Source organism: Geotrypetes seraphini, chromosome 2, assembly GCF_902459505.1.
Source record: "Geotrypetes seraphini chromosome 2, aGeoSer1.1, whole genome shotgun sequence".
Classification (NCBI taxonomy): Eukaryota; Metazoa; Chordata; class Amphibia; order Gymnophiona; family Dermophiidae; genus Geotrypetes; species Geotrypetes seraphini.
The window spans coordinates 357716575-357732680 of NC_047085.1; the positions used below are offsets into that span (position 1 = coordinate 357716575).

Below are 16106 nucleotides of genomic sequence, written 5' to 3' on the forward strand. Positions count from 1 at the left end.
TGAGATGTTGAATCTTTGATGAGCCAGTTGTCCAGGTACGGGAAAACCCGAAGACCATGGCTGCGTAGAGCTGCTGCTACTACCACGAGACACTTGGTGAAAACTCTGGGAGATGATGCCAGGCCGAAAGGTAGCACTCTGTATTGAAAATGATGATTTCCCACCCGAAATCTGAGAAACTTGCGAGATGCTGGATGAATGGGAATGTGAGTGTAAACCTCTTAGAGATCCAAAGAACATAACCAATCATCCAAAATTTTTCTTTGACAAGAAATTTGTTAAGAGCTCCGAGATCCAATATAGGTCATAGATCTCCCGTCTTCTTCGGGACAAGGAAGTAATGGGAGTAAAATCCCGTGCTCTGCTGTTCCACAGGAACTGTCTCAATGACACGGAGATGAAGCAGAGCTTGAGGTTCCTGAAGAAGAAGGATGGTCTGGGATGGATTGGAAGGATACTTTCTTGGGGGAAGATCTGGTGGAACCTGAAGGAAGTGACCTTCTATGATTATCGTGAGTACCCAAAGGTCGGATGTAATTAGTTCCCATCGTTAGTAAAAATGATGGAGATGACCTCCAATGGGAAGAGGAAAGGATAGTCATAATGATTGAGGTTATGCTCTGTGTTAGATGGTCAAAAAGGCTGAGTTGACTTGGGTGCAGCAAGAGTCTGAGGTTTATGCTGCCTTTGTTGTTGCTGTTGATGTTTCTTAGGAGGCGGCCTTGAATAAGGTGCTGACTTCTGAGGATAGTGCCTCTGATAAGATGGAGGAGGCCTATAACTCTTAGCAGTGGAAGGCTGGGCCTGACTATGGAGGTAAACAATTTCTCATGCTCAGACATACGCTTTGTAGCTGCCTCAATAGAGTCATCAAACAACTCATTTCCCTGACATGGGATGTTGGCCAGTCGGTCTTTCAGATTCAGATCCATATCTATGGTGCGGAGCCAGGCTAGACGGCACATCACCATTGAGAATGCAGTGACTCTAGAGGACATTTCAAACGCATCACATGTAGCCTGAACCATATGCATGTGAAGTTGACCCAGAGTGTGATGCATGTGTTGAAACTCTGGAAGTCGATGTTGAGGAAGATACTTGAAGAAAGTAGGCATGGCGTTGACCCAATGCTTCAGTTAAGATGTGAAGATAAAGTTATAGTTTAAAAATCGATAATCCCTTACAATGAACCATTTTATATCGAGATTCCAGGTTTGCTGATACAGCAGGAATGGAGTATGGTGTATCAAGATTCCTTTTGAAAGTTTGAGAATGAATGCCATTCATGGGTAATTTTAAAGAATCCCTAGGAAGATTAAGCATACCCAGTTCTTCCAAATAATTCTTAGAGTATTTTGAATCAGACTCCAAAATAATGTTGAGATCTTTACTCATTTGACACCGGATCTGAAGAGGGATGGCCCTGTTGAGGTAAAGGTGAACGAGAGCCCCTTGAGGTAACTTTTACAACAGAGAAAGAAGGTGAAGCCTCTCTGGAATATTGATACCAAAGATCTGAATCCATAGGTAAAGATGTAGATGAACACCCACTTCTGGAATGTGTAGATGCAGCAGAACATTTTTGTTTTGAAGAACCAGCTGGTGAAGAAAACCCCGCAGGAGAAGAACTCGACTGACCAGAATTCTGAGCCTCCACAATAGGTTTCCTTGACAAAGGAGTTGGTGGTCTCGAAGAGTCTTGATGCTTCGATAAACGAGGTATGTCTCAAGAAGACCTGGGCCTCGATAAATGATGTGAAGAGGAACTATGCCTTGAATCACAGGCCCGTGATCAAGTCGAATCCAGCCTCGATGAGGAATGTCGAGGAGTCCTCACCCTGTGCCTCAAAGAAGGCAATGCCTTATGTGTAGAGACAGTACTGCAAGTTGGAGATCGAAGTCGAGACACTGATCAGCTCCTTGTGCAGATGTATCTTGAGGTACTCTCAAAGACTCAACTCCTTGTATAGAGTGTGTAGATTGATCTCGAGGCACTCTCAAGGACTCAACTCCTTGAATAGAATGGTCAGGTTGAAGTCGAGGCACTCTCATGGACTCAACTCCTTGTAAGACTGCTGAGTGCTCAAGCTGGACTGCAGGAAGCATAGTCAAGGCAGGATACAATTTGGCAAGTATGTTACCAAACTCCTGATGCAGAATAGTTTCCAACATATTCTGCAAAGCCGGTACCAAGACCATTGGAGCTGGCACAATTGGTGTGGCTATGGAATCTGAGGAAGACGACCTCGAGGAAGAATGTTGCCTCAATTTTGAGACACGCTTCCTGGGAAGTCTCAAAGCGACCTGGTCCACCGGAGTCATTGTTGAAATGGCCTGTGATTCCTGCAGGGTTGGCTTGGGTAGCTTAACAGCCCTTCCGGAGATGATTAAGTTGACTTCTCCGAGGATCTAACTCCCATACTTTATTTTTTAGACTTCATTGTGTTTTTTCCTTGTATCTACAGGCTGCTGAGAAGATGACAGGGATAACTTCACATCTTTACTCTGCTTCCCTCTTAAGTACTCTTGGCTTTCTTTCACCATTTTTGAAACCTCTCTATTGGGACTCCCTAAATGTTCTGATTCAACAGTATCCTTCAAGGATACTCCATACCGAACCATCTGCTCCTGATAAACAGTAGTAGTAGATCAAGACAAACCTTGGGCACCTCACTTCATTTGGGAGCACTGCCAAAAAACTCTGGATGGCAGAATTTTCTGCTATAAAATCTCATAGAATGATTACCACCCCCCTTATTATAAGCTGTGCTAGGGTTTTTTATCGCTGGCCGTGACAGTAAAAGCTTCGACACTCACAGGAATTCTATGAGCTTCGGAGATTTTACCACTGCGGCCAGAAATTTTTTTTTAAAAACTCAAATGCGATTTCATAAAAGGGGGAGGGGTTAATTTTTAAAAATATTTAAATTTTTAAATTTTCAATGTGAGAGTTTCATACACATTAGTCATAGGTGAAAAATGTTTTGTTTCATCACAATTTTATTTTGTTCTTCTACAGAGGGGAAAAGAGAGCCATGAAGTTTGCTATCCCATGAATTTGGTGAGAGCCCATTCACTTACTCAAGCAATTGCTATGTCTGCATGATGAACCTTTCCAAATGCTGAACTGGCAAGTATGCATCTGCAAGCACATTCAGACATTCCTTCATCCATTGCCTTGATGTCACATTGCCCTAAACTCCTCATACCCACTCCCCTAGAGAGAGCAGCTGTCTTCAGAAGACAGCAGCAAGTCAGAGTGAGGGAGATGTAGATCCAATTTATAATATAAGCAATGCAGCTAAGAGAAACTCGTACTATCCAAACCAAAAAGACCTCAATGACTTGATCAGAGATCTTGGTCTCACCAAGTCCAATGCCAATCTTTTGACATCTAGGCTCAAGCAGTGGAACTTGTTGGATTAAACTGTGCAAGTCATAGATCAGAGGAAGCATCACCAAACTTTTTCCGCCTCCTTCACCCTCTGGCATTCAGCAGTACCCATCTCTCTCTCTTTATCTTGCCTCAGCTCCCTACACTATTCTGCATTGTCCCTGCCTTTTTCTCTCCCCCACCATCCAGCATTAACCCCCTCTCTCTCACCTCCCTCTTATCCAGTATTTCCCCTCTCCAATGTCTCTCTTCCTAAACCTAGTATTGCCCCATCTCTCTATCACTAGCCCCCCCCAAGTTTTGCCTCATTTGTTTCATCCTTCCCCATCCAATTTCTATTTTGTTTCTCTCTCTCCCTCCTCCCATGCACCCCTGTCCTGTAACAGTTTTCTTCCCTCCCATTGAATCTGTGTCAGACCCATACTAATAAACAAGCATAGAAGACTGCAGGACCCAGCTCTCTGAGGCACCACTAGTGTTTCTTGTGCTAGTTCAGGAATTTTACATCACAGGAGGTGGGACAGGCACAGGAAGCACTAACAGTGCTGCAGAGAGCCAGGTCTCACAGTCTTCTATGCTTGTTTATTAGTGTGAGACCATTGCAGGTGCAATGGGAAGGAAGGAAAACTGCTGCAGGGCTGGGATGCATGGAAGGAAAGAAGCAGTATGTCTAGTAGGCAATGAAGGTTGTGGTTCAGAATAGTGAGGCTTGGCCTCCCCAAGTCTCTTATACAGGGCGCTTATGATCCCTCTCTGCAAAAGTAGAAGGAAGAGTTTGAGAACTATAGGCCAGTTAATCAGACCTCTGTAATGAGTAAATGAATGGAAATGCTTCCAAAAGAAAGGATAGTGTAATTTTTGGAATCCAGTGGTTTGGAAGACTGAAGGCAGCATAGTTTTACTAGAGGTGGGTCTTGCCAGATGAATCTGATTCATTTCTTTGATTGGATGACCAGAAAGTTGGATCAAAGGAGAATATTAGATGTGGTGTACTTGAATTTTAGCAAAAGGCTTTAACATAGTTCCTTATAGGTAATATAAATAAACTGAGTGCCCTCAGTATGGACCCTGAAGTGAATGACTGGGTTGGAAATTAGTTGAGTTGAAGGTAACAATAGGTAGTGAAAAATGTAGTTCAATCTGAGGATACATCATAGACCCCATACAACACTGATGCTGGGGTCCAAAATATTTGGCCGCATTATAAATGAATCTGCGTGATATGGGGTCCAAAAAATATACTGTATGATGATTTTAGCAGAGAAACCACATTCACACTATACCATCAAAAATAAATGGAAAAAGACAGAAAACTAATAATAGATACAAAAAGAACAGAGAAAACAGACCTTATACATGGGCAGCCGGGACTATACAGCAATACAGATAGCTTAGGATACTGTATAGTCCCAGCTGCCCATGTATGAGGTCTGTTTTCTCTGTTCTTTTTGTATCTATTATTAGTTTACTGTCTTTTTCCATTTATTTTTGATGGTATAGTGTGAATGTGGTTTCACTGCTAAAATCATCATATAGTACGTTGTTTTTTTGAGTCTGTGCCTGATATATACAACTGTACCCTTGTACTATTGGTCTAAAAAATATAGCCAGTTTTACCCAATAAACTCTGATCTGCTAATAAGTAGGCCTAAAGTTAACCAGACAGCCAACACATAGATGATATTGCTCTTCAAGTGGGCAATTTTCTGATTTTAATTTACAGTTTTACAACTTTATTGATTATCTACTACAGAATTTTACCTAGTTTGAATGATTTGCTTTGATGTTGACTCTTATCAGCTCCTTCAGCAGATATGACTGCTAAGTCTGTATCACTTTTAAGCACCTCTTCAGTATTTCCAATTTCTTTGTTCTCCCTACTATTTCAACAATAAATATTATTAGATTTCAAATAATTTACCAACACTACCATGAATTTACTACTTATACTGTACATCAGTGTTCCCGCTAAGGTGCGTTGGCCTGCGCGCGCGCACAAAATATTACATCGCAGCGCAAAGTTTCTCTTCACAGCGCACACACGCGTCGCAAAGGTAAGGGGAGGTAAGGTAAGGGGACGCATTGGGGGGATTGCACTTCCCCACAATTGCCATGCTTCGGTTCCTCTTCTTCCTTCCTTCCTCCCCCCCCCCCCCCCCCCGCGGGACCCTGCGGCACCATCAACTCTTACTCCCTCTAATGTCGGCCCTGCAGCTCCAGACTTCCTCGCACCTTCTCCCCTCCCCCTTTGGATCGCTATTATTTTAAATGTTATAGCCGCGGAGCTGTATCCATCAGTGGAGATGTCTAACCTCGGCCTGCCCCGGAACTCTTACTGCAACAGTGACTTCCTGTTCCTGCCTAGACGGGCGGCTGCTGCAGTAAGAGTTCCGGGGCAGGCCGAGGTTAGACATCTCCACTGATGGATACAGCTCCGCGGCTATAACATTTAAAATAATAGCGATCCAAAGGGGGAGGGGAGAAGGTGCGAGGAAGTCTGGAGCTGCAGGGCCGACATTAGAGGGAGTAAGAGTTGATGGTGCCGCAGGGTCCCGCGGGGGGGGGGGGGGGGGAGGAAGGAAGGAAGAAGAGGAACCGAAGCATGGCAATTGTGGGGAAGTGCAGAGCTGCAGGGAAGAGTGTTGCGGTACCCAGCTGGAGGGAGAAGGAAGATGAGGGAGGGAATTAAAGGAGATGCCAGGGCTTGGAGCATAGGAGGAAGGTATGCCAGTCTAAGGGAAAAGGAATGGGGAGATGTGAGAGCATGGAGGGGGAACGAAAGATGGAAGAAAAGGAAAGGAGAGAGATGCCAGAGAATCAGGGAAGGGGAGATACCAGACTATGAGGAGAGGTGTGGGAGAGGGAAGGCGAGGAGAGAGATGCCAGACCAATGGGGTGAAAGGAGAGATGGAAGGGGGAGGCATACAGTTTCTGGAAGGGGCATAGAAGGAGAGAAGATGCCATATAGGGGAAGAGAGACGGCAGACAGTGAATGGAAGGAAGAGAGTTACAAGAAGATGAGGAAAGGAGAAACCACAGAAGACAAAGGTAGAAAAAAATTTCTATTTATTTATTGCTTTAGGAGACATGTGTCACTGTTTCTGTGAAGCATTGTATGCAGAGTCCAGCTTCTTGCTGGTTCAATTTAACCTTTGTCTATGTATTTTTATTTTATCCCCCCTTTTACAAAACTGTGAAGCGTTTTTAGCACCAGCCTTGGTGGTAGCAGCTCTGATGCTCAGAATTTTATGAGCATCAGAGCTGTTACCTCCGTAGCTAAAATCCACACTACAGTTTTGTAAAAGAGGGAGGGGTTAGTTTGTGATTACATATTCCTTACTAGGCGAAGGTGTTTTCTGTGTTCTGTGTGTTCGAAAGACATGGTTTTCTGTTAGGATTGACGGTGTAGGATTGATCTGTGCTGGTCTGGCTTGTTTAGTTTTACAATGGGTGTATTGATGTACTGCTCACTGCAATATGTAAGATGCTGCCTTTTCCTAGGTACTCATGTGTGACGTGTGGTTTGTTACTAAAAATCATGTTTTTCTTACAGATGGGGGGGGGTGCCAAAAAATGATGGGCCCCGGATGTTACATATGCTAGGTACGCCACTGTATGTAAAGATACCAGAAAGCTGGCGTAGCAAAAACTTCTAAGTTTTGAGTATTTAACCCTCCCACAATCTCACGGGCACTCGTTTCAAGTTTATTGAGATTTTGATTTAAACGCAATATCAAATATTTTCAATGCGTATAACAAAAATAAATTTGGGGAAATAAATAAAACCATTTGAACCAGTGTTCCCGCTAAGCTGTGCTGGCGTGCGCTGGCGCACAAAATATTACATCGCAGCGCACACGTTTCTCGTCACAGCGCACGATCGGAAGAGGCGTACGGCAGATGGCAGGGCGGCGAGAGGAGAATCGGGCGAGTTGGCTCATAACTTGCTGGCGCCCGATATTTTTGGCTCACGGTGAAAAAAGTTTGCTCACAACACCCGCCCGCTTAGAGGGAACACTGCTGTACATATGCCTCCTTTCCATCAAAAAGCAAATACATGCACTAAGGGCTCCTTTAACTAAGGTGCGCTATTTAATTTTTTTCTGTCCCTATATAAATGCCTTTTGGAAGTTAATTTGGTCCCAAATTAATACATTGTTAGAAAATCATGTTGCACTTTCATATGACACTATATTATTTGGTACATCTATGAGATTTAAGAGTCCGATTTCAGCAAATAATAATAAACTATTATTGATACTGACAGGGGTCGCCGTGCAACATATTACTGGAAATTGGAAAGATTATACTAAACTTAATTATACTTTTTGGTGGAATTCAGTCTGTCATATTTATAAAATGGAGAGGTTGCTTGCTATACAGCAAGGGAATTATCATAATTTTAAAAAGATTTGGGGGCCATTGATTACATATTCTAATGATCAGACACTTTAAGCACCTTGTTATTATATAAGATATAGGTGGGGTGGGATTTGTAAATATGATATTTGCTAATTGATTTATTGTTAATGGGGGTGGAAGGGTTTCTTTTATACTTTAAGGATTATAAGTAAGATTGTCAAGTGATTTGTTAAAAATTTTTTGTGATAAAATTTTACACTTGATGTAAGATATGAAAATGAATAAAGATTTAATAAATAAAAAAAAACTAAAGTGTGCAAGCGTTTTTAGCGCACGCACAAAATTACCATGTGGTACACTTCTAGAATAACGCCAGCTCAATGCTGGTGTTAAAATCTAGCGCGCACGCTATTCCGCGCGTTAAGGCCCTAATGCACCTTAGTAAAAGGAGCCCTAAGTTACCAATAAAAGATGCAGGTTAAGTACTATTATCTGTGAAAATAATAATGTTCCTGCTATAACTGTGAGAAAACAAAGTAGATTTGTTTAAAAGACTGTTTAAAGTGATTTTAATAACTGTCTTACAACCAAGTACAGTTTACCATATATGGAAAGACCAACATTAAGACTGCAGAATCTTAACTCTAAAACTATTGAACAGGTGTCTTCAAAAAACCAGAAATGTTAAAATTTACTTTATTAGATGCATGCAACAAATGGAACCATATTTTGAACTGATACTAAGAAATGATTTGCCATTCTACCAGTTAGAGAGAGCACTACCCACTCAAATAGGCTTTTCACAAGATTATTGAACCAGTCTTCTATATGGATAAAAGTGTAGCGCCATTTCACATGTGCTTTTATTTGCTTTTGGAGAAGGTGTTCCTAGGGTCAAGGTTGGAACTACATCATACTTTGGCATTTTCAACAGTATATGAATAAGGTCATAGAAAGCGAAACAAACAGATGCAAAAATGATAGTCTGGAATTAAACAAATTGAAAGATCAACTGGAAGACTATGAGAATAGAGGAAGAAGGAAAAACATTAAACTTTTTGGAATACAAGAAAACTTAGAGGGAAAAAATACTATTCTTTTTCTAGAAAATTTAATTCCAAAAATAATACAACTGGACTTGAAACAACCTCTAGAAATAGAAAGGGCGCATAGGATCCCAATTAAAAATACAGAAAATAAAGGCAGACCAAGACCAATAATTTTCAAAATGCTTAGATACCAACAAGCATTAGAAATATTAAATGCTGCAAAGAAAGACAAAAATCTAAATTATAAAGGATCTAGAATATGGTTCCTACCAGACTTTGCCAAAAACACAGCAAATAAAAGAAAGAGACTATTAGACATGAGACCTCAACTAAAAGAAAAAGGTTTTAAATATGGTCTATATTATCCGGCGAAAATGAGAGTATCATCTGGAGATAAATCCTTATATTTCGAGGATCCAGAAAAACTGAAAGCTTTTCTTTCTAAACCAGAACCTATGATATTTTAATATAAAATTTTAAGATGGGTTTTGATGACTTTATGAAATAATTATAAAAGTATGAAATATTGAAATATCTGAGGAAAGAAAAAAATGATACAAAGAAAAGACAATAAAAATTTATAAGAAAGAAAGAGCAAGACATAGGAAAAACATTAATAACATACTAAATATATGTTTAAGATGAAATTTTAAGATGTAAATAATAATACCAAGGAAATATAAATTAAAAACTGTTAAATGGATAAAGATACATTAATGAAAAGATAAGGTTAATATAAATAGATAGAAGGGGAATTTGATTGAATATTAAATGCCTAGAGGGGAGGAGAATGTTTGGATTACAGTTCCAATGTGTATCCTTAAGCAGCCATTGTATTGGGTGGGAAAGGGAGGGAAAAGGAGAGTATTTATTAGAATGATTAAGAAAAAAATAAACAAGGGATTAGATACTTTAGGGGTAAATATGTGTGTCATGAAAAACATTTTTTGGATTCAAAGTATGAAAGAAGAGGAGAAAAAGATTATAATGAGAAGTATTAAAATGTATAATGTCTTTTAAGATATATTCTATTAATGTCAATGGCCTGAATCACGTAATCAAAAGGAAAAAAGTATTAACATTTCTAAAAAAGCAAAATGCGGATATTTACTGTCTACAGGAGACCCATCTTAGTATAAAGGAATCACAGAAACTATCGGGAGGGTGGGTAAAAGAATGTTTTTTTGCTCCAGCAGAGGGTAAAAAAGCAGGGGTAGCAATTCTTATAAATAAAAAATGTATGGCCAAGATTAAGGTAAAAAATTCAGATCCACATGGAAGATGGATACATATTGATATAGGTATGGGAAATGATACCCTGACGTTGTTCAATATATATGCCCCTAATTCGAATCAATCAGAATTTTTTAAAAAATTACAGAATATGTTGTTACCACTGGCTGCTTCTAATTTAGTGGTGGCTGGAGATTTTAATGCTGTAATGGATCCATTATTGGATAAAAAACCAGGTAAAAGTATAAAATCTTTAGGTCTAGATAATTTGGTTCAATCATGTGATTTGAAAGATATATGGCGTATTCTTCATTTTAATGATCAGGAATTTTCATTTTGTTCACAGGTTCATAAATCATTTTCAAGAATAGATTATATTTTTGTTTCAACAAATAAAGTGCAACAGGTGATTAAAGCTTCCATAGATCCTATTATTATTTCGGATCATGCGGGAGTATGGATAGAATTACAATTAGATCAATTAGAGAATGGTAGACCTCTTTGGAGATTTGATAATGCATTGCTTGTGGATGACAAATTTTTGGAAAATTTTAAAACACAAATTAACGATTTCTTTCAAATAAATTTAGTGGAGGATACATCTATAGAGAACGTATGGGATGCATTTAAAGCAACTATGAGGGGTAATATTATATCATATTCAGCTTTTATTAGGAAACAGATTAAAATACAATATATAGAATTAGAAAAAGAAATAAAAATATTAGAAGCTAAATTGGTAAGTAAATGGGAATATGAAGTTTTGCAAGCTCTTTTGAAAGCAAAAGGTAAATATAATGAATTAACTTCAAAAATGATAAGAAGAGATTTGTTTTCCAAACAAACAGTGTATTATGGAAATTCTAATAAGGCGGGGAGATTATTGGCAAATTATCTTAAAGCAAAAAAAAGAAGAACTAATATTAATGGAATAAAAGATGATAATGGTATAATAACAAATCAAACAAATATAATATTAAAACAATTTTTAAAATTTTATAAGGACCTGTATTCTTCCGAGCCTTATTTGGAGAGACAAAAAGATGGGAAAAATTTTTTAGATTTAATTAATGGACCTAAGGTTCCTGATCATATAAAACGGAGTTTAGATGAACCTATATCATTAAAAGAATTAGAAACAGCATTAAGATCTCTTAGAGTTGGATCTGCTCCAGGTGGTGATGGTTATACAGTAGAATTTTATAAAACATTTCAAAATATCCTTTCCCCACATTTACTAAATTTATATCAGACACAACTTATAAAAGGTAATATTAAAGGTACTATGGCTGAATCAATAATAATTGTTTTGCCTAAGCCAAATAAAGATCCTACTTTGGTTTCAAACTACAGGCCTATATCTTTGATAAATGTTGATAATAAACTTTTGGCGAAAATTTTGGCTTTGAGATTAGCCAAAGCTCTCCCACATATTATAGACATGCATCAAACGGGTTTCGTTGCTAAAAGACATTCTTCTAATAACTCTAGACTATTATTTCACATGCTAAACTTATAAAAAAAAATGGATGAACCGGCTTTTACAGTTTCATTAGATGCTGAAAAAGCATTTGATAGGGTAGAATGGAATTTTATGTATCAGGCTTTAGAATGGTTTGGTATAGGTTCCGGATTTATACAAATGGTAAAAACATTGTATAGCTTCCCGATTGCAAGACTAAATATTAATAATAAGATATCTGATGGTTTTCAATTGCAGAGGGGAGTTAGACAAGGCTGTCCTTTATCTCCTTTGTTATTTGATGTTGTATTAGAACCCTTATTGTTAGCAATACAGCAAACGAGGGAGATACAAGGTATTCCATATTCAGATATGGAATATAAAATTTCGGCTTATGCTGATGATATTTTACTTTATTTGAGAAATCCAGAGTCAACCTTATCTTCTTTATTGGAATTAATTGATAAGTTTGGTAAATTCTCAGGTTATAAAATTAATTGGAATAAATCTGAAATTATACCCTTGAATGTTCATTGTGTAAAAAGATTATTTGATACTTTTCCATTCATATGGAAAGAAGAAGGATTTAAATATCTTGGCATTCAAGTTAAAAATACAATTGAAGATACTGTAAAAGAGAATGAAAAATATGTATTAAAAAAAGTTACGGAGTTATGTGAACAATGGAACCCATTACATATTTCTTGGTGGGGAAGAGTTCAAACTATTAAAATGATGATATTACCTGTAGTTTGCTACCAAATGAGTATGATACCTATGTATTTTCAGGGGTCCTTTTATAAAAAGCTTAATAGCATTTTAACAAAATTTCTTTGGCTTGGTAAAACACCTAGAATAGCTTTAGTAACTTTGCAAAAATCAATTAAGGAGGGAGGGGTAAATTTTCCAAATTTCTATAGGTACCATCAAGCCTATATTCTACGTCAGGGTATGTATTGGATCCTCCCAGAACTTATGGATAATGCACCGGATTGGTTATATTTGGAATGGCGCCTTATGTTTCCCCTAAATTTAGTTCATCTGCCAAGTATTAACATACCTAGAAGATACAGAGAAAATAAAATATTAATGGATACTTGGAAAACGTTGAGATTTATTGATAAATTAACACCTATCCCAATAAACAAATCAACTAATCAATCTATATGGATAAACTCCAAGATCAAAATTGGCGGAGCTCAAATCCTTTGGAAGAACTGGATTATTGCAGGCATTAGATCTCTAGACGATGTTATTTCAGAAGGTAAACTGCTGGATTTTTCACAATTGCAACATAGATTTGGTCTTAATAAAACACAAAGTTTTAAATGGTTGCAATTGAAGCAGGCCATTCAGGTTGGGTTCCCTGAATGGAAAACATTAAATAATCAATATAGTTTAAAGTTCTTATGTTTTCAAGCAGACTTCCTAGGACATCAAGCCGCATTGTGGTATAAATTAATATCTGGATATTTGAATAAAAAACCAAAAAATGGTCTAAGAGACATTTGGAGCATTGAGATTGGACATCAGATTAATGCATCTCAATGGCCACTAATTTGGTCTTGGAGAATGGGATGTACAGTGTCAGCATCTATGAGACAAACTTGGTTCTTCTTATTACATAGAGCTTTTTGGACCCCTACACGTTTGCAAAAATTAGACAGTTCTAAGTCCAATAAATGCTGGCACTGTAATCTAGAACCAGGGACATTAGATCATTTATTGTATCATTGTCCCTATATTAAAACTTTTTGGAATTCAATTTGGCCACAAATTAATAAATTGATGGAAAATCATATTGCAATATCATATGACACAATATTATTTGGAATGATGATGAGGAAAAAAAGTCAAATTTCACCAGAAAATAACAAGCTTTTATTAATTATGACAGGGGTTGCCATTCAGCATATAACTAATAACTGGAAGAATTACAACAACCTAAATTATACATTTTGGTGGAATACAATATGTCATATATTCAAAATGGAAAGAACAATAGCAATACAAAGGGGGACATATACTAAATTTATAAAAATATGGGGGCCATTGGCAAAATACTGTAATGAATAAATAGTAGGATTTTTCTTCTTCTTTTCTTCTTTTAGGGATCTTTTTTATGACACACATAGAGGGGGGGTAAAGAAAATAATTTCTACATAATACATTATAATATATTATACAATATGCAATGTATGAATGAAAAGTAATAGAAGGGTGGGGGGAGGGAGAGGGGATAAAATTTATTTAGAATATATTGTATTAGATATAAAAATGTTATTGAATATTCATCAATTGTATTCTAACATGTTGTACACTTTCTATAAAATTTGAAAATTAAAAATATTATATATTAAAGTAATAAAAGGGTGGGGGGAGGGGGAGGGGGAAAATCAAATTTAGATATATAATGTATTAGATATAAAAGTGATACTATGTATTTATCAATTGTATTTTAATATTTTGTACACTTTATGTAAAATTTGAAAATAAAAAATAATGGAAAAAAAAAAAAACAGTATATGAATATTTTAATTCATAAAAGGCAATGCATATATATAGTAGATACAAACACTTTACAATTTTTCCATGAGTTCAGTAATTTTCAAAAATCAAGAACGCACTTTAACACTTAGAAAATCTACAGAAGTATGTGTGAACTTTGTACCTTTATAGAAATTAGAAAATTATTCCTCATGGAGGAATTTTATAAAGGACACATACTGTATAATGTAGATCTAGCATTTAGCACTATTTTATAAGGATGTTATAATCAAACGTAGTATTACTAATGGTGTGGCTAATAAGTACATGCTTCCAAAAGGAGTATTTTGTGCAAAGAAGCAATCCAGAGTTTATTTTGTATATTTCAAGGTAATTCATTATCCAAGCATATTTATTATTGTAAGCTTTCTTAAATTCAATCCATGGTATATTGAGATATCTGCTTTTCTTAGTCCTGGCAGGATGGCTTTATTCAGCATAACTGGTCTTTCAGTAGACAGGACGATTATCATGTACCCAAGTAGATGACATGGGCAGACAGCATCAGAACAGAGAGCACAGTTACTTACCGTAACGGGTGTTATCCAGGGACAGCAGGCAGATATTCTCACATGTGGGTGACATCACCGATGGAGCCCCAGTACGATCACTTTAAAAGTGCATCATCACTTTAAGACTTCAGAAAGTTCACGATAGCCCACACCGCGCATGCGCAAGTGCCTTCCTGCCCAACATAGGCATGCGGTCTCTCAGCTAAGAAGCCAACTGGGGGAGGTGGGTGGTTTGTGAGAATATCTGCCTGCTGTCCCTGGATACACCCATTACGATAAGTAACTGTGCTTTAACCCAGGACAAGTAGGCAACATATTCTCACATGTGGGTGACCTCCAAGCTAACCAGAATGGGATGGTGGGAGTGTTGGCCTTCAAGAAAAAAATTTTGTAATACTGACTGCCAGAAGTGCCCATCTCATCTGGAAAAAGATTCCAGACAATAATGTGATGTGAATATATGAACCGAGGACAAGGTGGTAGCTTTACAGATTTCCTCAATAGGAGTAGATCAGAGGAAAGCCACAGAAGCCGCAATAGCTCAGACCTAGTGGGCTGTGACACCACTCTCCAGTTGCAGTCCAATCTGAGCATAACAGAACATTATACAAGCAGCCACCCAGTTGGAAATCGTTCTCTTGGAAACAGGATGCCCTAACTTGTTAGGATCAAATGGGATGAAAAGTTGTGGAGATGATCTATGCAGCTTTGTTCTGTCGATGTAATAGGCCAAAGCACGCTTACAGTCGAGAGTATGAAGCGCCATTTCTCCTGCATGAGAATGAGGCTTAGGAAAAAAAACCGGAAGTACAATGACTGATTTAGATGAAATTCAGAGACAGCTTTCGGCAGAAACTTTGGATGATTGCGAAGAACCACCTTGTCATGATTTAAAACTGTAAAAGGTGGATCTGCTACTAATGATTGGAACTCACTGACTCTCCTTAGATTAAATTAGGGATTTCTATTCCGCCATTACCTTGAGGTTCAAGGTGGATTACAAATGGATTATCCGGAGATTAGAAGTATTTAGGCAGTAATTTGTACATTTCTTTGAGTTGTTAAGGATTACATCTGAGTTGTCATGATATTGGAAGTTCATATGTAGTAGTTGTAGATGATGCAGGTGATGCTTGGGACATTTCTGATTGTGTTAGTTCAGTTTTATGTGTTATGAATTGAAGGGTTTTTATTTCTTTTTTGAAAGTTTTGTAGTCTGTGGTCGTGGTCAAAAGGTTGCAGAGTTGTGGGTCGCGTTTTGCAGCTCGAGTGGCTAGGAGGTTGTCTTACAGTTTTTTCCTTTTGACATTTTTGGTTGGATGGTGTGTGAATGGTGCGTGGATTCTCCTTTGTCTGGTTGAGGTGGATTGAATTAGTCGATTGTTCCAATAGGCTGGGCTGTCTCCATTTATTGCTTTAAATAATAGGCAGTAAAATTTGAAGTGTATTCTCGCTTGTATTGGGAGCCTCTGTGATGTGGTCAAATTTCTTCAGCGAGTAGACCAGTCTTAGGGCTGTGTTTTGTATTGTTTGTAGTTGTTTTATCA

The 16106-nt window shown here is 37.8% G+C and overlaps 1 protein-coding gene across 5 annotated transcripts in view; it reads right to left on the reverse strand.

The window, feature by feature from the left end:
- The window catches only part of ULK4 (unc-51 like kinase 4), a 487365-nt gene that overhangs the window by 378978 nt on the left and 92281 nt on the right, over positions 1-16106 (reverse strand). For all 5 annotated transcript variants that reach the window (XM_033930453.1, XM_033930452.1, XM_033930451.1 and 2 more), the window contains one exon: positions 5156-5274. In XM_033930453.1, the coding sequence (XP_033786344.1) occupies positions 5156-5274 (119 nt within the window). The remainder of the gene's footprint in view (positions 1-5155; positions 5275-16106) is intronic.